This window comes from Peromyscus maniculatus, chromosome 6 (genome assembly GCF_049852395.1).
Source record: "Peromyscus maniculatus bairdii isolate BWxNUB_F1_BW_parent chromosome 6, HU_Pman_BW_mat_3.1, whole genome shotgun sequence".
In the NCBI taxonomy this organism is placed as follows: Eukaryota; Metazoa; Chordata; class Mammalia; order Rodentia; family Cricetidae; genus Peromyscus; species Peromyscus maniculatus.
Genome location: NC_134857.1, coordinates 71,711,415 through 71,737,392, shown reverse-complemented (window position 1 = coordinate 71,737,392; position 25,978 = coordinate 71,711,415). Strand labels below are relative to the sequence as shown.

Below are 25,978 nucleotides of genomic sequence, written 5' to 3'. Positions count from 1 at the left end.
GATGCCGCAGCTGGCCAAAATCAAGACAAGGGCTCTTCAGGGCAACAGTCCCCTCAAGGTGCTCAGAGTGCATCCTGGAACCAGAAGAAGCCCAACAAGTAGACTGTCTCTGACAACCATGCCCTTCTTCAAAGGGTGTGGGGTTTGCTACAAGTTAGGCTAAGGCTGTTTTAAAGACGCTGTTTTCACACTAACCAACAAGTCCACCCAATCATAAACGTACCTTTTCCATCCAACCGTAGGCTACTATTTGCAACTGGAAATGGAAGGTAGAAAAGGCTGGAAACATTTTGCCTAGTGATCCTGACATTTAGATAGCATAGCAATAAAAGAGCAGTAAAAAAGAACATTGTCTCCTTTCTTTCATTTATGTATGGAGCCATCTCACCACTATAGCCTAATAGTAAACTGGGCACATTATATATATATATATATATATATATATATATATATATATATATATGGCACATTTTATATAATAAGGGCTGTAGAGACAGAAAACGCTTATCACAAGGTACAAGGCCTCCACTGAAAACAGGGCAAGACCAACTCTCTCTGGGTTTTGGTTGGTAGGTGGTTTTTTGCTACCTTGGCTTTGAACCCAGGGCCTTATGCAAGCTAAGCAAATTCTACCACCGAACTGTAGTTCTGGCTTGTCTTCCTTCTAAAGTGAAAGTGCTGTATCCTGGAGACCCCTCCAGTCCTAGGTAAAGGGATGGTGGCTCACTTCCAAACCCCAGTTCTCTGGAATGCTTACATAGAACATTTGGTTCTAGACCAAACAAACCCCCATCATGCCCTTGAGATGACTGCAGTGCCCTGTCATACTTTGGCAGCATCAAAGGTAGAGGACTCAGCAAAGTGCTGGCGGCAGCAGGTGAGGCCTCTGGTGTCACGCTGGCTCTGGGGCACCACAGTCGCTCCAGAACAAGCTGCTGTACATCTCCAGGCTGTCGTCATACTTCAAAAGGGTTTAAGGCATAAAAGGGACAATTCATTTAAAGTATGAAACAGAGTCTGACACAGACCTGGTTCTTCTCACACTTCTGAGGCCAGGTCCCTACTTCACTCCAAAAGCCACTGGAGTAAAGCAATTTGCTCTCAAACACATTTCCCTTCATCTAGGAGAGCAAGTAAGACACAAAATCATCTATAACATATTCGGCAAGGTCCATCTTCAATGCCTTTGGGGTACATACAACTTCCCTAAATCCTTCTCTCTGCATTTGCTTCCTCATGTTCCTCCTTTCCCAGCAGGTTTTGTTTTGTTTTTGTTTGTTTGTTTTTTTGTCGCTTTATGATTTAATTTTTCAAAAGTTTTTCATAAAATTAATGTTGAGAAAATTATTCCTTCAAACTATGTTTCCTCAACCCCCATAAGCATCTTATGTGAGGAAGCACAAACCACAATATATACTTTTGTACATATGATGTACACAAGTAAAATTCCTTGGGCCTTCAAAAATTAAGCACATTTATTGGTAACAGTGCACCCACAAGGGACAAAATGTCCCCCCATTTAGTTTGTGTAAACTGTGTAAACCTTCAAAACACAAAGTATGACAATACACTTCAGTAATTTCCAAAGTCGTCGACAGTGTTTGGGTCAGGTAGTTCTGAGAATACGATCTGGGTGGGTGAAATCTTAAGGACAGTCTATAAAGAAAATGTAAGTATACACAAGTAGCTTTGTTATGTTAAAAAACAGGCAAAGAAGGACATACAAATAAAAATGGAGGTTATCATGCTATGTGAAATAAGCCAGAGTCGGATGAACACAAGTTCTTATACACACACAGCATGAAAACTGTAGGTGAATATTTGAATTAGAGGAGACCAGTAGGAGGGGATAGAAGGGAAAAAATTGATGGGGTGAATATGAGTAAAATTATATACATTTAAGAATATTATTTTCTATACTAACTAAAAGTATTTTTGGTGCTCCAAGGTTCCCCTATTTCAGGGTCCAACAAAAAACCCTACATGTCCATGTTGTCCAGTTTGTTTACCATACTAGTGTGAGTACTGCTCCCATTCACAGTTTAGGATGCAAGGTAGCCTTTGCAGGAACGGAGACAGCAGGTTCCGGGGCTTGCCACCATGCTCAGGATGATAAGGATGGGAGAAGACCTTGGTAGAGCTAGCCACAGGATCTGGTGCTGTGGAGGAACAATAGAGGAAAGCCCTTCACTGCCTATCCTGGGAGATCAGGCTGCTGGGCAATGAGGATGAAGAGGCTGGCCACAGCTGGGAAAACTCCATTCCTCACTCCAGATATCAAGTGCCACACCCTGACACATAGAACATCCCAACTCACATCCAACACAGCCTCCCCTCCAGGCTGAAGCAATGTACATTCCTCCATACCCAGCTTCTGCCACTTCCCACAAGTGTTCCAATATTCAAGCATGCTATGGCATGTATCAAATGTTCATTTCCAAATAGTTATTCCTGATTAGAAAATTCATCAGCACATGTATATACCCTGGTTGATGGACATTTGGTTCCTTTCCAATGTTTGGCTGTTACAAAGCTCTTATGGACCTGGGCAAGCTCTGGGCAAGCTCTTATGGACACAGGGCTCATCTCTGTAGTGGAGGCTGAAAGCTCAAATGCATATTGTGTTGTACTTTGGGGGAAACTGCCCGACTGTTTCCAGTGTGGTTGGGTACTTTATATCTTATTAGCATTATTCTGATTGTTACACATCTTGATAATATCTCATACACTCAGATTTTTGAGTTTTTGACATGATCTGGCACGGATGTTGACTTTAATTTTCATTTTCTTCATGATAGACAACACAGAAAATCTTTCCTTTTTCTCATTTGTCTCCATCTTTGGTGAATTATATACAAATGTTTTACCCATTTTATGGCTTATCAATGAATTTGAATGTCCTTTATCAGTAAATAACTTGGATATGTTTTCCCAGGGTGCAACTTACCTTTTTCACCTTAATAAATTTGCCCCCAAATCAAGAAGTCTTTATTTTGAAAAGAGTTTGAATATAATTATCAAACATGGATAGACAATATCAGTCACAGAATACATGAGTTGTTAAATGAAAACTTCAGCGAAAGGCACAGAACACCTCCAGAGGTCTTCAGAACAGTACAGGCTGCTGTTATTGGCCTTGCTTCCCCACCATTACTACCCAGTAAAACACTATCCCTGAAGGTACAAGTATAGAGAATCAATCTCAAACAGATGAGGACATATTACCTTCTGCCTGGCTTCCATAGTACCCTAAGATGCTATGAAGGCTGCTGAGAGAGGAAGGATATCAGTGATCTTACCCAGAATTCAACACTGCATATGACAATACCTCTCTGCCTGGCAAGATGTGCAGTAGTGTCACATCTGTTATAAGGTAACTGACTGATCGGATTTGAAGTCTGCTCCATCGGAGGACATTTCATGCCTGCTACTATAATCCTATTCAGAAGTCCATGGCTAAGAAGGTCATAAGCCTGGGGGCAGAACCTCCTATTGTTATTTCGATAAGTGGTCATGCTGTCAAGTTGCTTTCTAAATATTATCTTTATACCCATAGATCTGGGCTGCTCTCAACCTTGGTCACAGAAGCTTCTTTTTTCCTTTTGTCACTAGGTAACAATACAAAGGCACATAATTGATGAACATACTGAAAATATGAGACTGATCATCCCTGAATGGATAATTTTTTTAACTACCTTCCCCTCCCAACCAAGGCTCATCTCCAAAGAGGAGGCAGAAAGAATGTAAGAGCTGTAGCAAGTGGAGGAGTGCAATGAAATGCTGTCTTTTAGGCATGGCATGACATGACTATCATCTCATCAACTCAGGAACTATGCTTACCTGTTCAACTACTTAACAAGATCAAGGCAACTAAAATTCTGGCATAGGGAAGGGAGATGTTCTTTAGGCCCTACCCCTTAATGAAGTGCTATTGATAGCTATTGATAATGAGGTGCAGATGATAGGTGCTGAGGGAGAAAGAATCAGTCTGAGAGTGTTCCCACTGGCGGGTTTCCTGTACTCCAGAGAATGGCCCTGTACCCATGCATATAATGGTGATACCAATTGAACTTAGAAGAAGGAGGAAGAAGAGGACGAGAGAGAGGGGGAGGAGGAGGACATGAAGTTGGGAGGGAGATACATTGAGCAGAATGGAAAGAGGAAAATGAGGGATGATTATGATTATATACCATTGTATACATGTATAAAGTTCTGAAGAATAAAGAAAAATGTAATTAAGACAGAGTTCTTAGTGTTGGTAAAGTCCAATTCATTGTTTTCTTTTATGACTCCTGTGATATATGTAAGGAAATTTTGTCTAATTTCAGAACACAAGGATTGTCTCCCTTGCTTTCTTCTGAAAGTTAATTTTTGTACGTGGTAAAAAGTATGGAGAGTGTTGGTAAGTAGGCTAACGTTGATATCCAGTCATTCCAGCACTATTTGTGAAAGACTATCCTTTACCAAATTGCTTTGACATCTTTACCCAAAACAGCTAGTCATTCTTATTAGAGTTTCTCGGTTGTATGATTTCCCTATAGTAATACTGTTTTACTTACTCTAATGTTACAGTTTTTAAAGTCATGGGAGGTAAACAAATGTGTCATTTTTCCGGCTTGTTATGACTACCCCAGATTCTTTGAATTTCTATATAAATATTAGAATAAACATGCCAGTTGTTATAAAAAAATACTGGTGGCTTTAGACTGACTGCTATAGCACATTCTGGTCTGTCAGTTATGGCTTCCTGGTTAAGTATGAACAGAGTTCAGAAAAACTAGAAGAAAGCAATGAGGGCCAGTTAGTCATTTAACTGTTTCTCTTTACAGCATTTTTGAATTGTGGCCTATCCTAATGCGCCCAGACTCTTTGTCTTTACTGTCTCTTGATTCCACTCCAGCTTGACTTTTCCCTCCCGTCTACCTTAGCCTGTGTATGAGCTACTTTTCTCATTGCTGTGAAAAAAATATCTGAAAAAAAAATAAGGAAGGAAGAAAGATTTTATTTTTGCTTACAGTTACAGGTTGCAGTCCATCATGATGAAGAAGTCACAGCTGCAGGAACATGCAACATCTGGTTATACTGTCTTATAGACAGGAATCAGTGAAAGACTGAGTGCTAAGGCTCAGCTCTGCAGTGAGTAGCCGTTCCAGCTTTGATCTGGAAGGACCACCCCCATTGAGGCTTCGGTAACTGTCACGCCTACAAGGCGGAGCCAAGAAAGGACCCTTGAAGACCCAGGATCCGGATAGGATGGCTCTCTTGGTTCCTGGACCCTGGACGCTGGAGGTAGACCGAGCAGTGTTCTCCAGAGAACACTGCGGGACTATGCTACACCTTTCTCAGACCCTGTTACCTATCCCTTCACTTGTAATTTACCCCACAAAATAAACCTCCCTTTTAACTACGTGCAGTTGCCTTAATGATTTCACCAATATCCAGCACCTGATTGGCCAGTAGCCAGGCAGGAAGTATAGGCAGGACAAGGAGAGAAGAGAATTCAGAGAAGTCGGAGGCTAAGGAGAGAGACGCTGCCAGCTGCCATGATGGGAAGCAACATGTTAAGATACTGGTAAGCCATGTGGCAACTTATAGATTAATAGAAATGGGTTAATTTAAGATATAAGAACAGCTAGCTAGAAGCCTGCCACGGCCATATAGTTTGTAAGCAATATAAGTCTCTGTGTGTTTACTTGGTTGGGTCTGAGCAGCTGCGGACTGGCGGGTGAGAGAGATTTGTCCTGACCTTGGGCCATCCAGGAAGACTCTAGCTAGCTCCCTTTACTCCTTTTCAATAAGCCCATAGAATGGTACCACCAGCATTTAAGGTGGGTCTTTATCCCTCAATTAACTCAATCTAGATATGTACAGCAGTTTTTATCCTAGGTTATTCTAGAGCCTGTCAAGTTGACAGTCAAGATTACCCATCACAGGTTGCCTTTATAAGATTGCCAACAGGTTCCATGTTCCCTAACACAATAGACATTCATTAAAATTCATTTTAAAAGATTTAGTAAGAGTATGTATATTTGATGGTACACAATGTGATCATTTAATCTTATGTGTACATTGTGAAATGATTGCCACATTCAAATTAACATCTGCATCACCACCCTTGCTGTACCTGAGATATTCAGCACTTACTCACAACTGGGCTTTGTGCTACTTGATCAACACCTTGTTTCTCCTACCCACTAGCCATAGAAATCATTGCTTGACCACCACTTCTATAAATTTGACTTTCTTAAGCTCCACATGTATCTATTTTTTTTTCACAATCTGCCCCATCCCTTTCAAGCAACGGTCCAACTTCTTTTAGGACATTCCATCTATCCATCCTCCTGCAGTGTTCCTTAACTCAGTGCCGGTTATCTTAGTTTCTCTCCATTTCCTTGACTGCCTTCACATCTCCTTGATAACTTACCAGTTGGAATATTCTTCCAGCCTCTTCCTTCTTCTGTTAATAGTCTTCTGTTGGTGATTTTGCTTTTGATGATGACTTAAAATATCATGCACATTCAGATGCTTTATAGTGTAGGTCTATATCAGAAATCTCTTTCTGAACTCAAGGTTTATACCTCTAAGTGTCATGTGATAACTGCCTGAGTGTCTAGTGGGCACCTCAAACTTGGCCTACTCCAGAAACTCACAACCGAGAGTCCCTTCACTCCATTAATGATGGTTCTATCCTATGGTCATGCAAGGCTAAAATGTTTGGATCATTGCCAGCTTCTCACTTACAACTCATCAATTCCTTCTGTTGTCAGACATCATCTGTAATTTGACTAAATTTTGTTTCTATTGATACCACCCTCTTTCTGAGATATTGATAAATTCATACTGTTGCCTCTTACAGCTCTAGCTGCTTCTATTCTTACTATGAAGATGCTTTCAAAATTAAGTCAGACAGTGTCACAGTTCCATTTTTTTCTGATTTTAGCCACTGGAAAGCCAAAGTTGTTTCACTATTTCCACTCACTATCCACCTCCACTCACTCCCTCAGCCTTGTCTTACTCACACATGCCCAGTCACATCAGCCTTCTTGCTGGTTCCAGAAGATCTTGCCTAACATTGTTTGCTTCGCTGTCTCCTCCTCCTCCTCCTTTTAACCTGGTGCTGACTTTCTTATCTTCAAGTTCTTGCTGTGACTATTCCATCTAAAGTCTCTCCCCACCTCCTAGACTTTATAAGCTTCACTTGCCACATTTTCCCACATAGGATGTTAACAACACGTAAAATGCTGTAAGTGCTTGGTCTATATTTATTTTGCTTATTGCTGACCTGCCATAAAGAAATGAAAATTTTCATTCACTAAAGATATTACCCTGTTTATTTTAATGCTAGACTATGAGGGCCTAGAACACAGGTACAAGAATGTTATCAATCAACAGCAGTTAATAAAATTCAGTCACTAGGCAGAAGTTGGAAAAGGAATTTCCAGGAGAGAGAACAGGATTATAAATATGCAGAAGTAAAGAAAGGCAAAACAGAGACCTAGAGCTTAGCCCAGGCTTTCCCTGACTCCCAGTGCCCCTCTTGAATCTCCGTGTCATCCTTTGTGAGCCAGGGGGTCATCCCCTTAGCATTCTCGGTATAGTAGGAGGTGGTTCAGGGGTGACTTGGCCTGAGGTTCCTGGTAGAAGTGCTAGGGTGGGGTGGGAGAAGAGAGAGTTTGGAGCAAAGCAAGCAAATACTTGTCTGAGAGAGGAAGCTTGATTCACTGCACCCCATGTAACCCCGACCTCTCTCCTCCTGACTGCTTCCCTCTACGCAAGCTTTCTAGTAAAACCTGAATGACAGGAAAACAACCTTTTAGCTGGTCCAGCACTTTCAATCTGCCTGCCAGGCAGCCAGTAATTCTGTCTTTTTCTGTCACAGCCCTGGGTGCTTCTCCAGGGGGAATCTATCACGTTAAACGACATCTCTGCTTCAGGAGCTGAAGCAGAGACCTGGGAGCAGAGATCCAAACTCGATCAATCCACTTGCTCCTGGTGAGATTGCTGGCGAGTGAGATCAGGTGCTGTGAAATCAGGGCTCCTCCTCTGTAATAGGAAATGGATTAAAAGAGATAGTAAATGAGAATGGATGGGATAAACAGTCTTGGAGGATTTATTTCCTATGAATGTCCGCTAGGGACACTTTCTCAGCCCTGGGTTTGTTTCATGTAGAACCATGTAGGGTCCAGAGTACTCCCTTGGAGTGGTATTGAGTTACAACCCTCTCTGTTACTAAGCCTGTCTCTTTATCAGGCCGGAAGTTCCTGAACCAGGCTTCTTGAGGGCAAGTGTTGTACCTCCCCTTCAGCCTGGGAAGATAAGCCAGGGCCCTCTGACATGCATGGGACCTAGGGACCTATGCTCAACCCCTTGGCCGCGTGACCTGGTTTGAGAAGTGTGTAAATGAGTGGGGGAGGAAGGTTGATAGGCAGGCTTGATTTGGTGCTCTGCATCAGAACGACTCATCTGGAGACCAAGAGTCTCGGATGGCTTCGTGACAAATCATCTACAAATACAGAGAACAAACAGATAGGGTCAGGAAAGGGCCAGACTGGGGCACGTTCACCAGAGACTCACCAGGCCCAAGGTGAGGCAAGGATGCAGCTCCTACTCCAGAAACAAGTATGATTTCTAGACCTCCTCCTTACCGCGTACACTCATACCTCTGACATGGGTCTGAGTGGCTTCTATAGCCACTCTCAGGAGTAATTTTGAGAGCAATTAACCAGTCAGGAGGCAGCTGGTGCAGGATCAGGTGCCCCCTGCACATACCCTAATTAGCAAGAAGGAAGTGATGATCTAGAACCAGGCCCCAGCCTAGTGCTGTTTTTGTCTGGCACTTGAAGACTCTTCTGGCCGAGGAGGCTGTGTGACTGGACTCTTCTCTGACCATCTTTTTCTTTCCACTGCTGAGCCCCTCACCCATCCTCTCCACTTCAGGCTATGACCACTCCCTGTCTGCTCTCTACTACACTGGACCCCTCCCACACCTGATCCCCTGTCTGTATACACACACCCTGAAACCTTAATCACTGTGGGTCTTGTCTGATCTACCATCCCCATTCCCTCATTCCCTCTAGTTGATACAGCCCTTTCTATTCTTCCCTTGCTAGGACTATGCATACACTCCTCATTCCATTGTCTGGATTCTTTTTCTATATCAAATCTTAATCCCAAATCACTGGTTCCCCTCTGCCCACATAGGTCCCAAGGTCCTCCACGTGTCATAGGAATACAAATCCGTTTTAATTTCTTTATTATCTCAATGGGAGCACACAAGGCTTCATTAGAGAAAGAAAGATGATGTGGTATTCTATGATGTACTAATTGCCACTTGGGACCCAGTAATAGGCATGTTAGATAAATCAGAAAATGAAAAGACAAAGACTTGGCTGCTCTGATACAGTTTGCCACTTTAGAACCTCATGATATTTTGTTGGCATTGTTTTGTTTGGTTTGGCTTCTCATTATTTGTGAGACCATCAAGAAGTTTATTATGTAGCCTGAGCCTGTCCTTGAACTCCTGGTCCTCTTGCCTCTACCTATAAATTGCTGGGATTATGAAAAAAGGCATGCTACACTATGACTGGCCAAAGCTTCATGATTTTCAAGAGAAAACATGAGGAAATAAACCCTGATGATCTTTTAAAATCCTGTTTCCTTAAAATTCTCTCCTTAGGCATGTAACACACTACATGAATATCAATCCACATGTGTAATGACTCCAGACAAGAAAGCAGCCAGTATCCTGTGCACCAAGCATGTGCTAAGAACACACATTGTCTCACCAAATCCTCACAGGAATTTACAGATGTGCTTGGATCCTCCTTTTACAAACATAAAGCTTCCAGAGAGTGGGGCGCCAGCCCAGGTTTTCTCTTGGTTGGACTAGGTTAATATACAGCACCAGAGCCATAAAGGAATGTAGCTCCCTATCCTCAGGACCAACAAGGGTCTTTCCAGGACCCAACATGCCAAGGGTGTTTGGGCTGAATAAGAGCCAGACAAACTAGTACTTTGTCCAGAAAACCCAGAATTTATCATGCTATTGATAAATGCTTGACTTAAGGGCTTGGAAGATGTCTCTGAGGCATATGGTGAAACCTGACATGCTGTTCAACTCCTATCGAGGAGCCTGATGGGGAAAAGATACCTCAGACCACAGCCAGGGTGTCTGGGTTCCAGTCCTAGCACAGACTCACTGTAGACCTTGGACAGCTCTTACGTCGTCCTCTTTTCAAACTTCATTCCCTATCTGTCCAGGAGAGGATGGACCTCCAACAGAGGAGATGCTGTAACACTCTAAACCATTCAAAGGAAAGTTTTAACAAATTAATTTATTCTTTGATAATCTCATATGTTCTGGTCATACTCATCCTTCCACCTTCTTTTATCCTCTTCTAACTTCTCCCTCATTCTCTAACCAAGTCTCCCCCCCCCCATTTCTTTCAGCTGGAAGGAAAATGGCGGCGAATCTCCTTTCCACTCAAAGCACCAGTCTCTCATTCCACCGAATCTCTTTTCTTCCACTACCAAAACACCTTTGAACAAATACCTTGTTCTTCTTGCTGCCATCAAGAGCAGAACTGGGAATGTCCCTCCATAGCAACTGGATTCAAACTTGATTCAAAAGAAAGGGCCAATACTAGAGGCCAAAAGTGAGGATGAGAAATTCACCAGGCCAATATGGGGCAGCTAGATGAAGGGATATATCGCAAAGCAGGTCAGTTCATGCAGGTGCACCCAAAAGTCCAGAAAGAAAGATTCATCCTTGGGTCCATTCAGGGTCTCATCTTTCAGACTCCTCTCCTGAGGACAAGAAGGGCACAAGTGTAAACAGGGTCAGATTCAGCAGGCAGTAGAGGTAGATAAGAAGACTCCATATATATAAGGAGGCAGGCAGGACAGGTTTCAGAAGGAGGGATGATATAGGAAACAGTACCTGAGGACCAGAGGAAAGGAGGTCAGCACCCTCAGAGATTCTCTACACTAGACAACAGTAGACAGATGCTGCATGGCCATGCAAATGGGAACATGAGATCCTTTGGCTCAAACCATCTCCCCAAGACCATCTGCCACCATCTTCACAAGACTAGCAATTCATGAAGAGCTATTCTCAACTGTCCTCCAGGGCAATAGATTTCCATGAATAATCCTTCTGGATCCCTTCCTACACCCCCCCATAAATAACCAACAATTAAAACAGGCTTCCCTAAAGGAGAGATAAATCAGACATTTTCTGCCTCTAGAGGGGAAATGGTCAGGTTCTAAAAGGGCTGAGAGAGATCTGGGTCAAACACTCTCCATGGGTCATGGGAAAGCTCACATTATACTGGGCAAGGCTAGACAGTTTCTTGGATTTATCACAAGGATCTGAGACTTACAAAGTATAACTTACAAAGTCAGTTATACAGTGTGCTGAAAGGATTTGCCTTACACACATGCATTCACAGTCCCTAAATGGAGCAAGGGTAGAATATGGGGCCTCTAAGCATTAGAAGCCTGGGGTGTCCTCAACACCTCCCGCAACTACACACATGCTTCTAGGCTCCATCCTCTGCCCTCCTTCCCACACCCTAGCTTTGCCTAGTGGTCAAACACTCATGCACACATACTGTCTTTTCAGAGTTCTTATTATGCTCTGAATCAGAGGGTGGGAGGCAGATCTGGCAGATACTGAGCCTCTGGGAACCCATAAGACCGGTGTGACTTCCTGAACAGTCTGCTGCCCTGGCACTGTCACGGGCTAAGGAGAGACAGATTCCTCCCATGTGAGGTCAGAAGTGGAGCATAAGTACACTAGTGGCCATGTGAGGGTGCTTGGCTAGTTCTGGTGGGGTCAGGGAGTGCTTCCTTTGCTGTAGAAAATAGCACAGTTCAGGCTCTACAGGGGAGCAGTGTGAGATCCTGTGTGGCTCTGGGAATAGGGCAGGCCTGGGCAAACATATTCTAGAGGACAGAAGGATCTTGTAAATCCTCTATCTGTTTAAAGACTGAGAGCCAGGGACACGGGGAATTTAGCATTGTAAACAGATATGCTTAAGACTAAGATAAGATGTTCATCAGGATAACCATGGGGAACTGGAATACCTCTCAAAATTAATCAGAAATACGGATTTATCTTTATATCATTTTACTATTTCTTATTTTATTAAGTCATAATAGGAGAGTGTTAATGAATGAACTCCATAAAATGAGCTATTAACTGAGTATTGAAGATAAAGATAAGCCACAATTCAGCCTTATCTTCCTGGCACACACACACACACACACACACACACACACACACACACACACACACACACACACGGAGATGGATTAACATTTAAATTAGAAATTACTTATATCTAGGTGTGAGATTTGCTGTCATTCATTCCTTCAGTTAGTATTGATAGTGTCTTGAGGAGACTTTGACAGGTTCTTGGAACAGTGGAAAGCACACCAGATGTGCTTCTGTTCTTATATAACTTGCTTTTCAGTGGAAAAGGCAGATAATAATAAAGATTGAATAAGTGCAAATAAACTACCTAAATTTTTGTTAAGTTGATTAAAGCAGGAGACAATTCAATAGCTAGGGTAGTAAGAGGGGGGTCTTAGTCAGACCCCAACATTTTCATCAAAGCTCGAGTATATGTCAGAGCCCTGGAATGGGGCCTGTTGGCAGAGGGAGAGCGGGTGCCCAGGCATGAGGTGAAGGACTTTGGATGTGCCCTAGGGACTGAGGACCTGGAGTAAGACTGCAGCATACCTGTCAGAGAGAAGGTAGCATGTGTCAAAGTCTCAGAGAAAGACTGAAGTCAAGTGAGCCAGGGCCTTTTGATTATAGCAGTGAATCTGAATTTTATCAGATGTGGGCTGGGCCACCATGAGCACCGGGACAGGGGCATGCTTAAACACCCACTCTAAAATGTTTTCTAGTCTATTTTTAGAAAACGTTCTGAAGCCAGATGTGATGGCACATGGTTTTAATTCTAGAATTCAGGAGGCAGAGGCAGGTGTATCTCTGAGTTCAAGGCTAGCTTGGTCTACAGAGTAAATTCCAGGACAGCCAGGGCTACACAGAGAAACCCTGTCTAGAATTCGCCGCCCGCCCCCCCCTGGAAAAAAAAAAGAAAAAGAAAAAGAAAGAAAGACTATGTTCTGAGATGGCAATGGGTAATTTTAATTTGGTTGTGAGTTTGTATGGTGTGCATTCCAAAACTAATTACAGAAAGCACTGATTATCATCATGAGATGCAATGCATACACTGTATCTGGTTTCAATTAATTCCTGTTTCCTTGCCTGGAGTGAACCAGAAGCTTTTAGGAGTATGGCATCCTTAGGAACTTCTATAAATATGGCTTTGAGTATGATGTGGGGGCTGAAGCCCCTGGCACACAGAGGGAGGGGCAGTGGAAGCCCCCTACTCTATCTACTTTACCTTCCCCAAGACAAGGCATACGTCCTTACAGAAGGGAAATATGATGTATGCTGACACAGATGCTGAGTACAGATGGGCTCCTAGCCCAGGAGAATGCCCACCACATTCCCCATCAGAAGTGATTCCTTATCCTGTCCTTCCATAGATCTTGGCCTGGCTATCCCCAAAACACAAAGTTCCTCATTCCATGCCCTTGGAAATGAATCCTCCAAATCTAAAAATCAGGCCAAACCCATTGAGATGGAAAGGTAAGCTTGGCTGAGGTTACAAAGTAGGATACCCTTCTCACCCCCTTCTCCCCTCCTGTGCCCAGGTCAGGTGATCTCAACCAGGAGTGGCTGAGCCTTCACACTCCCATGATCAGGCAGGAGCTGGAAAAAAAGGAGCCCCAGGGGGGTTTGCCGCCTAAGATATCAGGTGAGTCAGAAAGGAGCTGGAGCAAATTGACCAACTGGTGTGGTGAAACCAGTCCACCACCTCCAACCTGGGAACTAGGCTAGGCAGGAATATAAAGGGCCCTGGTCTCTGCTCAGATCAACACTCCACTGGAAGCTTAGGCCTTCTCCCCTCTGTGAGTCTGGTAAGTGTTAGCTGCTGGGACCTTAGTCATGGCTGCAGACTCCCAGTAGACCAGGACATGGCTAGGGGCGTCTACTCCAGCTGGGGGTAGATATTGTTATGGGGCTAGATATTGTTATGAGGCTAGATATTGTTATGAGACTCAGCTAGACTACTTATCCTTCAAGGGGTGGGGTAGTATGCAGAGGAAAACACTCTGTAGTACTTTCTATGTGGAGAAACCCAGGCAGGACAGGGGCCTGAAAATCCCATTACAAGTACAAGACTTGTCGTAACAAGTTCTGATTCTTGCTAACACCCCAGCCACCCCTCACTCCTCACCCCTGGCCCTGGGGCTACAGCTTGCTTTCAGAAGATCAAGGCAAAAAGGAGCTCTCAGCCTGAACAGTCCAACTTGCTAATTTTTCAGAGAAAAAAAAAATCTGAAACCCAGAGAGACTAAGTGAGTTGCCCAGAAATCCACAGTGTTTTGGTGGGAGTCGGGTCTGGGACGTGCTGGATGACTCCAGTCCAAGGCTGTTGCAGTGGCTTTCCAGTGCCCCTCCACGGCACAGACACTCAGCTTTCTAGAGCTCTGGGGTCCTCTGTGAGATCTTTCTTTTTCAAAGGTTTCCTTCACATTGTGACATAATCCCAGAACTCATCTTCCCAGGACCCAGGAAAAGACTAGACAAAAGCAAGTTAATTAACAGCCAGCCCATTCTGGCAGAACCTCTTTGGAGAAAGAGCCCTCTGTTGAGCTCTTGGGGAGCTTTTCTGTGCCCTCACCATTCTCACCCTTCACTCTCTCTTGCTTTCGGGAATCACAGCTTTTGGAAGTTGGAAAATGCCCTAATCAGGAGTAAGGATGCCAAGAACCAGGGACACTATGTATATCCTGTATGTATATTCAGGGATTTATCTAATTCCTTTGCCTTCGGCCCAACCCCTGACTCTTCTGTTTTTCAGCTTGGCCTACAGAAGCTTCCGAGATGTCCCAGCAGCACACACTGCCAGTGACTGCCCCAGCTGCGGTTCAGGAATCTCTCAAGACTGTGTGTCCCCAAGCTCACACTCAGCAGGTACAAATGAAGCAGCCAACTTCACAATCTGAACAATGCCAGAAGGTGTTCTCTGAGACCGAAGAGAAGGGTTCCTCCAAACAAGAGGAGAAAGGCATGACCCCCGTGGAGGGGCTGCCTGATCAAGGGTGTGAGCAGCAGCAGCAGCAGCAGGAGCAGGAGCAGCAGGGACCACAAGAGCAGCAGCTATCTGTGAAAAAGCCACAGCAGGAGCTGCAGGAGCAGGAACTGCATCTGGAGAAGCAGCTGCCACCACAGGAGCCACAGGAGCTGCATCTGGGACAGCATCAGCAAGAGCCACAGGAGCAAGAATTGCATGTGGAACCACAGGGACAGGGGCTGTGCCTGGGACAGCAGCAGCAGCAAGGCACACTGAGACCCCAGGAACTAAGTCTGAGACAGCACCAGAAGGAGAAGCAGCAGGATCCAGAACTTCACCTGGGTCAGCAGCAGAAAACTGCTGATGATCAGGAACTGACTCCGGGAGAGAAGCAGCCCGAACCGCAGGAGCAGGAACCGCACCAGGGACAGAGGCACCAGGAGCCACGGGAGCAGGAGCTGCCCCTGGGACCGAAGCAGCAGCAACAGGAGCCACAAGAGCAGGAGCTGCAGCTGGGGCAGCACCAGCAGCAACAGGAGGCACAGGAGCTGCATCTGCGACAGCATCAGAAACAGAAGCTCTGTGAACCAGAACTTCACCTGGGAAAGCAGCGGGGTCAGGAGCCACCGGAGCCAGAAATGCACGTGGGGAAACAGCAGCACAAAGAGAACCAGGAGCCAGAATTGCACCTGGGAAAACAGCAGCATCAGGAGTCCCAGGAGTCTGAACTGAACCTGGGACAGGACCAGAAACAGAAGCACGAGCCAGAACTGCACCTAGGAAAGCAGCAGCAGCAGCAGGAGACAGAGCATGACGGATATCAAGGAACACAAAATCTAGGTCAGTCACTCAAGCAAGAGAAAGCCCCAAGGGAGCAGCAGCTGGACGACCCACAGCTAGAAAAGGAGAAGGAACTCTTGGACCAGAGACTAGATCAAGACCTAGTAAGGAAAGATGAGCAGCTCGAACGGAAGAATGAACAACCCCCAGAGCACCTGACAGAGCAGGAGAAGCAGACAGAGCAAGTCATAGCAAGCACTGGCCAAGTCCAAGAGACTCGGACAATCCTACCAGTGAAAGGAGACAACTTGCTCGCTACAGGGAAACAGAAGCAGAACCAGGAAGTGCAGTGATGCCCAAACCAGAGCAACCACCCCAGTGCCCAGAGACTCTCCAACCATCCCACATAAGGGAGGAGAACCATCCACCACACTTCTTTCAGGCCCCTGGCTGACCCACTCATCCATGAATCTGTCTGGCCCTGACCTTCTTCATACCTATGACAAACTGGGAAACAGGACGTTTATGGGCCAGCATCCACCCCAAGGAGCTCAATCCCTCCCTTAGATATCAGAGCCTCTCCCCATCCCAGAGGGGACTGTCATTAGTATAGCAACTTTGACTTCACTCCTAGTACTGTGCCTAGTACTGTAGCTGGATCTGTGAATATGCACAATAATATAGAATAAATTCTGAAAAGCTTGTGACCCTGTACTTACTTTAGCTGTTTCTTTTCTGTCTCGCATCACATTCAACAGCCTCTGAAAAAGCACGAAAACAAACTCAGTACACAACATTACTGAATAGAGACTTTTATTCAGTAAAAGTCTGGCTGGTGGGGGTGGTTTATCTATCTTAATTCAATAGCATCTTGTACTAGTCACACAGCCTCCACTCTTAGCCCAGCGCAGAGCACAGCTCTATGCTTCTCACTACAGCCTAACTCCTCATGAGAGGAGAGGAACTGGAAATACGCCTAGTATGTTTGGAGCCTCCACCTGGATCCTGGTAAATAGCACCAGACTCTCCTTCCTGGCTTTTCACCTAAAGATGGTCCTCATGCTTTCTGAGAGTTTCGTAGCATACCTTGAGAAGACTTTAGTAAAACGACAGAACATTGGACAAAGTAGGGAGAGTAGGCAGCCTCTGGATGAGTCTTAGAAGAGAAAACGACAGGGTCATTAAAGCAGGTAAGGACTGAACTAACAGTTAAGTGTGGAATGAAAAGTGCCAAGTAGGAGAGACAAAGACTGGTCAGAAGGCACCACAGCTGTGTTGTCCCGGTCCCGTCCCGTGTCGTGTGTGTGTGTGTGTGTGTGTGTGTGTGTGTGTGTGTGTCTCGTCCCCCCCCCCCCCCCCCCCCGCTCCACTACTGTACCCTGCCTCCGTGACACTTCTGAGGCGCTTGCTGCCAACATTCACGTGATGACCCCTGGCACTCCTCTCCCTGGAGCCTCTAACTCTCCTTCCTGGCCTCTAACACCTCAATTGCTTGCCTTTAGCCATTTAGTCATAGCACATTGGCAGGGTGTCTCAAGTTACATAAAGCTATTTTTACTACAGGCATGAGGGTATGCCAAAGACATCTTCTTTAAAGTGTCCACAGACATTCGAACTCAATCTCGGCTGAAGAGCATTCGGAAGCCTTTACAGCCCCACTCAGCCAGCCCCAATACTCACCTCTTTAGGAATCTTCTCTTCTGAGTAATAATAACAGGATTAAATCCTTCCTGTGTATATCAATATCCCCTAAGCTCAAGATGAGGACCCTTTTCATCTGAACAATTTCAAGAGCCAAGCTGCTCTTGCCTATTCTCTATCTCCAAGTAACTTGCAATCTGTCCATCGCAACATACTCTTAAAATTCCCACCGAACCAGATCAGTGCTTGTGTTAGCCCTTATCAGTGGTTCCCATCAGGTAGATCCTATCATGAGACATCAGGCAGGAGCCCTGCTAGCCATTAGCTTAAGTAAGACCAAAGTACCCATCATATGTACAGTGATGTTTGAAGTCTCAAGTGCAAAACCAACAAAGGAACACAAAAATCGCCAAGTGGCATTCCACTGTGACTCACAAACAGACAACCTCTCAACAAAGGAAAGCAAAAATAATGAGATAATTGAACCGCCAGAAAATACTTTAGAGTGTAGATCAATGTCCATATCAAGAACTCCATAAGCAGATGAATGAAGTAAGAAAATCAAATTGGGGACTAGACAATAAAGTTACAAAAATAATTCAGGACCTAGACAGAAAATTACTAAACAAAATAACAATGTGGAGGAAACAGTTAAAAGCATGGAAAGGAAATTTAGCAAGGAAACTGAGGTGCTTAAAAACAACCAAACAAATTTGGAAATGAAAGAATCAAGCGCTGGGAGGTGGTGTGTTTAGGAGGTCCCCTGGCAGTAGAACCTGGACCTGTCCTTGGTGCATGAGCTGGCTTTTTAGAACCTAGGGCCTATGCTGAGACACTTTGCTCAGCCTTGGTGCAGGGAGGAGGGGACTGGACCTGACTCAACTGAATCTACCAGGCTGGGCTGACTCCCCAGAGACCTTGCCTTGGAGGAGGTGGGAATGGGGGTGGGTTGGGGGGGAAGTCTGAGGGGTGGGAGGAGAGAGGACAGGAGAATTCGTGGCTGATATGTAAAATTAAATTAATTTTAAAATAAAAATATTTATAAAAAAAAAGAAAGAATCAAGCAAATAAAAACCACAAGAGGTATCATCTATAGACAAGACCAAGCAGAGTAATGAATTTCAGGGATGGAAGATAAGGTCAGGACAATAATGCATGTAGATACATATAAAGCAAAGAAGTTAGTGGATGTGAAAATAACTTCCAAGAACTCTGAAATATTTTTCAAAGGCCAAACGAGAATCTACAGGGTAGAAGAAGGAGCTAAAATGAAGTCTCAAGGCTCTGGCAATTTATTCAATGGGATTATAGGCACAAATTTGTCAAAACTAGAGAAAGAAATGTTTATCTAAATGAAAGAGGCATGTAGAACCCCAAATAGATATTATTAGAGAAAAATTTCTCCATAACATATCCTAGTCAGGATGTCGAAAATAGAAAGAAACAATGATGAGAGCTGTAGACCAACTCACATACAAGGGCAGAAATATCAGAACGATTCCAGGTCTTTTATTATCAAGCCTAAAAGTCAGGAAAGCATGGAATGAGATGATTCAAATATTGAAAGTAAATAACTGTCAACCAAGATTGCTATCTTCAGAATTATTATCTCAATATTGAAAGTGAAATAAGAATATTTCAACACAATCACAAGACGATTCAAGAAAGCATAGTCAGAATTGAAGAAAATTCTTAATTTGCGAGAAAAAAAAAGAAAGACAGTTTTATTCAGGAGAATGCAGAAAAGTATATATTTCATGAAAGGAACAGATGAACAGAAGAGAGAACCTGGAGAAAACAACCACACACAACACAGAAAGCCTTCAAACTCCTAACACCAACAGAGGGGAAGTGAATTAACAATAATCTCCTCTGCCAGAAGCACAACCAACAAAAACACAGGAAACAGCAAGTCCCCCCTAACCATAATCATACAGGAAGATCAAGAAGACTCAGACCAACCAACAAGAAGCAAACAATAAGATCTAACTGTTGTCTCCAAGAAACCTACAGAGATATAAAGATGGCACAGCAGCAATCATGTCTCATAAAAGATATTTCAAACCAAAATTCATCAGAAAAATAAATATGAGCATTACATATTAATAAATAGAACAATTTATCAAAATGGAAATTTAACTACTGCAAATATTTATGCCCCAAATCTTGAAGCTCTCAATTCCATAAAATGAAATCTGAAGAGCATAAAAGGCCATTTAAGTCCTGTCACAATAATAATGGGAGACTTAAATATCCTTATTAACCTTTAGATGGATCTTCCAAATTAAAAAACCAACCAAGAAATCTTAGAGGTAAATAATACCATAGATCAATGGATCAAGCAGAAATGTAAAGAATCCAACCAACAGACAAGTAAAACATTCTTCCCAGCAGCACATGTAAACATTCTCCAAAATTAATCATATTACATGCTGCAAATCCAGCTATAAGGATACCAAATGTTAAGCCGGTCCTTGTACCTCATATCACAGCAAATTAAAACTAGAGTTCAATCGCAAAAGAAGCCACAGAAACAACACAAATATTTGAAGACTGAACAATACATTTTTGAATAAAGAGTGGGTCACTGAGGAAGTAAGAATTCCAGGAAGAAGAATGAATGCAAATAATAGTACTATCTGACAGGATCTCTGGGATACAGGCAAGGCATACGTAGGAGGAAAGTGGAGAGGTTTTAAGCAAATAATCTAATAATGAGCCTCAAGATTCTAGAAAAGCAAGAAGTCAAACCTAAATGCAGTACCAAGAAATAAAATGCAAAGCAGAAATTAATGAGAGACTAAAGGGACAATCCCTAAATATCAATCAAAAGTCAGTTCTTTGAAAAAGTTGATAAAATTGAAAACACATGTACAAGAAACATTATATGAACAGAACAGGTTATATTTAAGAATATACATGTATATAGACATGTGCATGCAATAACCATGAAAGAACAGGCCCTGAACCTGAAGAAGAGCAGGAACAGGTATATAAAAGGACTGGAGGGAGGGGGAAGGGAAAAATGCTGTAATTATATTATAATCTCCAAAATAATAATAATATTGACAAAACCTGTAGTCAAACTAACAAAGAAAAAAATTACTCAACTTAATAAAATGACATGAAAAGGGAGTTGCTACCAGAAAATCTAATGAAAATCAGAATAAATAGATAATACTTTAAAAACTTAGAATCTCCCAAATGAGAAAAAAACATGGATAAGCTTCTAATTTAAACACACCCACAACAAGCAATGAATTGAGGTAAAAATTAAAAGTCTCCCTTCAAAGAAAAGCCCAGAACTAAATGAACTCACTGTTGTCATTTGGGTTTTGATCTTGGCCATTCTGACTTGGGTAAGATGAAATCTCAAAGTAGTTTTAATTCACATATCTTTAGTGGATAAAAATGTTGAACATTTACAAAAATGTTTCTCAGACACTCAGATTTCATCTTTTGAGAATTCACTGTTCAGATCTCTGACCCATTATTTAATCGAGTTGTTTTCTTGATTTTTTGGTTTTAATTGCTTTGTTGTTTTTGTTTTTGTTTTAGTTCTTGATATATTTTGGATATTAAACCTGTGTCAGATGTATAGATGGTAAAAGATTTTTTTCCTATTTTTCAGGCTTCATCATTTAAACAACAGTGCCTATTTGTTGCACATAAGCCTTTTATTTTCCTGGGGTCTCATTTGTCAATTGTTGTTTTACTACCTGAGCTACCGGAGTCCTAGTCACAAAGTGCTTTCCCGTGTCCTTAAGTTGAAGAATATTCCTGATTTTCTTCCCTATCAGATTCGGGGTATCAGGTCTTATGTCTATGCCCTTCACCTGTTGGAGCTGAGTTTTGTGTCCAGTAGGAAATAGAGATTCAAGCCAGGCACTGGTGGCACACACCTTTAATCCCAGCACTCGGGAGGCAGAGCCGGGTGGATCTCTGTGAGTTCAAGGCCAGCCTGGGCTACCAAGTGAGTTCCAGGAAAGGCGCAAAGCTACACAGAGAAACCCTGTCTCGAAAAACAAAAAAAAAAAAAACAAAAAACAACAACAAAAAAATCAACTCTAAATGTATCAAAACCTATAATTTAAAATCTGAAAGTTTCTCCTGCACTGAGGGACTGCAACTTTCCTAGCTTGGAACCTATACTCCACATGCAGTGTTGTGACACAGGGGCCTCTAGCTAGTTCATTCAAGTTGATCCACAGATAGACCAAATCCCACTGTTCCTGATGGAGGAGTCATGGGGATCTACCCTGGCTTCGGAGAGAAGATGGTAAGAACAGAAAATGCTCTGTAGGTAACCTCCTGGTTCATGGTGAACAACATACTAGCTGTAAACCTGTGATCATCTTGGGCTTTAGTACCTATTTAATTCTGGAACACTTACATAAGGCCAACTAACTTGTATCAGAACTGGAGCCAGGGTGCCACCTAGAGTTAAAATACTGGCAATGACAGAGAACAACCAATGTGTTGTGGAAGAGGTATGTTCTGCTGTCATTTAGTGACATCTTTTCAGATGTTATGACCATTTGATCCAGCAGTTATCAACCTGTGGATCATAACGCCCACATGGATTGCATATCCGATATCCTGCATATCATATATTTACATTAAAAATCATAACAATAGCAAGATTACAGTTATGAAGTAGCTACAAAATAATTTTATGCTTTGGGATCACCACAATATGAGGAACTGTATTAAAGGGTGACAGCATTAGGAAGGTGGAGAACCACTGCTCTAGGATGTAAATGAATTCTGTTGAACACTGCTGTTTTTCTTCATGGGTCATGTGTATACTGGTGAAAGTGAACTGTTGAAGTCTTTTATCAGTGCTGCATTGAAGCTATTCTCTTCATTGAGTCTAGGAACTAACACATTTTGTAGTTTCATGCTTTGGTCTGAGGTATGCATTTGGAATTCCTGTTTCCTCTTGCTGAATTGGCCCTCTTATCCTTACATGATGACTTTGTCCTTTTCCCTGCTTTAATTTAAAGTCTTTTTTAATTAGACATAAGCATGAATACTCCTACTTGATTTTGGTTCCATTTGCTTGAAATATGTTATTCAAATCCCTTGAATGTCAGTCTATATGTGACTGGAGAGAGGTGAGTTTCTTGTGTGCGGCATATGATTTGGTCTTTTTGGTTTTTACCAATTCACTCACTCTGTTATTTTAATTAGTACTCTTAATGCATGTGTGATCAGGGTGCTCATCTATAGGCAAGGTCTTATTAGACGCATTTTGCAGTTTGACTTTGCCATTTTGTTGTGATTCTTTTCTCTCCTGTTCCTCTTTTTCATCTTCTCAGGAGGGCACATGATGTGTTTTGCTTTTGATTCCTTGCTAGGATTTTCAGTTTGTCAATCACAGATTTTTGCTTTATGTATCATGTGATGAATGCAGAGACATCTTTTGATTATGACAAGTTATTTTGAACAACGACATACAATAAGAAATAAAACTTAAAAACCAGATGGAGCTGTGAAGAAAGGGAGAACATGTACCAGTGAGTCGCTGCCCCTGCCCTCCGTTTGCCAGGTGTGCCCAATGTCTGGTGCCCGGGTTGTCTTTGAATGCTGTCACATTTATTTACCCTGTGCTCCAATTGTTTTCTGCTTTAGTTTTCATACCAACCCTAAGAATGGTTTTACAATGCTGAGGCACTACAAGTCTGCTTCTGTAGTTATTCTTACCAACGGATTTCAAACCTGTGTTTTCTTCTGACTCATGAACATCTCTTTCCATTCAAAGAACTGCCTTTAGCATTCCTTGAAAAGCAGGTTTGCTGGTGGTGCATTCTTTCACCCTGTGTGCACCCAGAAATGCCTTTATCTCACCTTCATTTCTAGGTGAAGTGTTTACCTCAGCCATCTTCCTCCCTCAGTACTGCACAGATGTCATGTCACCCTCTTCAGCCTGTGAGCTCTCTGCTGGTGGGCAAGTTTGGGAACTCTGTGAGGTTGTTTGCTTCTTCCGTTGCCTCGAGAATCTTTGTCTTTAATAGAGGAAAGCTTGTGTCAAGTTCTGCAGTACTGTGAACCGAGGCCGCCTTTTACTTGGATATCTATCCTGTTTATGTTGGGGGAGTTTCCTCTTCTGTCTTGAAGTAAGATTTGTACTCCTTTGACTTCCTCAGATTCCCCTTGAACTTCGAGGGTATGAACTTCGAGGGTATTTACTCTTTTGGTGTTGTTCCAAAATTTGCATAATCTCTCATCCTTCCTCTCCTATAAAAAATAATTTCCTAAACCTTTCCTTCAAACTCACCAGTCAACTTTTTTGTGCACTATATTTTGCTCTTAATGTTTTTGTTATTATGTTTCATTCTGTGTATTGTATTTTTCAGCTTAAGAGTTTTTGTTTTTTCTTTAACTTTCACATTTCTCTGCAAAGTTCCTGGAAGATTGCTCCATTGTTACTTTGTGTTCTCTGTGGGGCGTTTACCCACCAACCCCACAGCTTCCCAGAGTTTTCTTGAGTGTAAGCAGCAGGAAATATTAGATAGAAGGATTTATTGCGGAGAATCTTGCGGAGATAAACAGATAGAAAATAAAGGATAGCCTCAAGAGGGCCTGGAACCTTTTCCAACGGCCCGACTGTCTCTGCCCCAGGGTTTTTATAGAGATGCCAAGGAGTGGAGCAAAAGACCTCCTCCCCCAGCACAGCCAAGTGCAGACCATCTCAGACACCTGCACTCAGGCCCGTGGTCTTAATCATCCTCCATGTGGACCTGCTGGGTAAAGCCATGAGGAACCCAAGAACAACCTTCCACAGTTCTCTTAAATTTTTTTTTAACTTTTTTTGAAAGAGTTGTTTTATATCCCCTTTCAGAGAGTTTGTGTACACTGGTTAGCATCTGCTCCATTCTGGTGACTGATGTTCACAATTATGTGAAGTCACAGTTCCCTGAGGGTTCTGGATCCTTGATGGCATGCTGCATGACATGCAGTGAAGTAGTATTTATCCCAGTCTTCAACTCTGGCTTGGTTTATTCTAAGCATGCTCTCTCTGTTCTTTGAGATTGGAGTCACTTGATTGCTTCAGTACTAGATGCCATCTATTCTGCTTTATTTTGTTGTCATAGTGTCAGCTCTAGATGGAAATCCAGGTCCAGGGCAGTCTCCAATTGCAGTTGATGTTTTGTTCAACTTCAACATGGGGGTCTATGTACCCTCTATCTCTGTCTCTTCAAACCTCTCCTCTGATGCCATTGGAGAACTTGGTGCCTTGTTTATCAACACTAACTTGTGACTAGGAACCATGGGATTCCAGCCAGTCCTGGGTATACTCACCATGTGTCACCAGCTCCAGGTTCCTGTTTTATACTTGTAGCCATCAATGCCACAATACTCTGCCATATCTGTGCCAACAGCCTATGGAGATTTAAAAAAAAAAAAAAACACTGAGTAAGACTAAAGTCCACATTGTTATATTCTTCTTATGTCTTAGGTGGATCTGTGGCCCATTTCATTTAATCCTAAAAGATATACAAAATATACTATGTAGTGGGAAATTTTGGCTGCTTTTTACTATCATTCAAAGCGAACTTTGTAATTTTGAAAGGCCTGGAAAGATGTCTACAATAGTCAACTTTTGGCTTATATGCTTTGGAGAATTCACAAGCAAATCAAAATGAAAGTATATTTTAAGCAATAATCTACCAATGAGTGGAGCGTCACACTGGTAAGGACAGAAAATCAACCAAGATGGTTAATCAATATTCCACAGTTTTCTTTGTATTTTTTCCCTACCCACTAGTGCTATGATGTAGCAAGACTGATATAGAATAGCTCTACTTTAAAAGCTTCCCCAGAAAGAAGGGGGGAGGCTTAAGTAAGTAGGTTTTGTGTGGCAAGTCTCTAAATATACAGTGATACATATGTCTCTTAAGGATTCAGAGTGAGTAGAAACATATGATAAATGTACAGATGTGTCTACAAACAATCATTGTTGCTGTTATTGAGAATTGACCACAGGTTAGTCAGTGTCAAATGTGTACACATATCTCATCTTCCCAACATAACAGCACCTGAGGTGTAGACAGGGCAAGTTGATTGCTCAAAGTCACCCTGTTAGTCACTGTGATTTAAACTCAGCTGTGTGTGAGTCTAGACACCATGACCATAGTGACTGCTTTGTGATCCACAGAGAGTGTCTATGGATTTCTAAATGGTCTTCTTCAGAGAGATGGCATAAAAGTGAGACTTGGAAGAATAGGAATCAGTGGACAGAGAAAGGTCTTAAAGAGAACCACTTAAATGAGATGTGAGAAACTCTGTGGATGGATGGAATAGGTAAAATATGGAAAACTGGGAGAGAGAGAGACAGAGACAGAGAGAGAGTTAAAAGACCTGAGTGTCATTATGGAGCCACTGTGTTTTTCTCT

The 25,978-nt window shown here is 42.8% G+C and overlaps 2 protein-coding genes and 1 long non-coding RNA gene across 7 annotated transcripts in view; 2 read left to right on the top strand and 1 right to left on the bottom strand.

The window, feature by feature from the left end:
* The window catches only part of Smcp (sperm mitochondria associated cysteine rich protein), a 405-nt gene extending 303 nt beyond the window's left edge, over positions 1–102 (top strand). Inside the window, exon 1 of the mRNA NM_001290673.1 lies at positions 1–102. This exon is cut by the window's left edge and continues 303 nt beyond it. Coding sequence (NP_001277602.1) covers positions 1–102 — 102 coding nt within the window.
* A 188-nt stretch (positions 103–290) lies between these two features.
* Positions 291–25,978, bottom strand: part of LOC107401145 (uncharacterized) — a 114,434-nt gene continuing 88,746 nt past the window's right edge. For 3 of the 5 annotated variants that reach the window (XR_013052186.1, XR_006073298.2, XR_013052188.1), the window contains 3 exons: positions 24,885–24,965; positions 16,658–16,699; positions 291–8,043 (listed from right to left, as the gene is read on the bottom strand). This is a non-coding gene — a long non-coding RNA (uncharacterized LOC107401145). Of the gene's footprint in view, positions 8,044–8,078; positions 10,807–16,657; positions 16,700–24,884; positions 24,966–25,978 lie in introns of those variants that run through there. The other 2 variants (XR_013052191.1, XR_013052190.1) reach the window with 1 other exon arrangement.
* On the top strand, positions 12,157–16,644 carry Ivl (involucrin). The gene has a single exon (XM_006976212.4). It carries the CDS (start codon positions 14,969–14,971, stop codon positions 16,289–16,291), a length of 1,323 nt encoding a protein of 440 aa, XP_006976274.1. The 5' UTR covers positions 12,157–14,968; the 3' UTR covers positions 16,292–16,644.

Coding starts and splice junctions, on each gene's coding strand:
- Ivl (XM_006976212.4), top strand. CDS start 14,969: ATGTCCCAGCAGCACACACTGCCAGTGACTGCCCCAGCTGCGGTTCAG.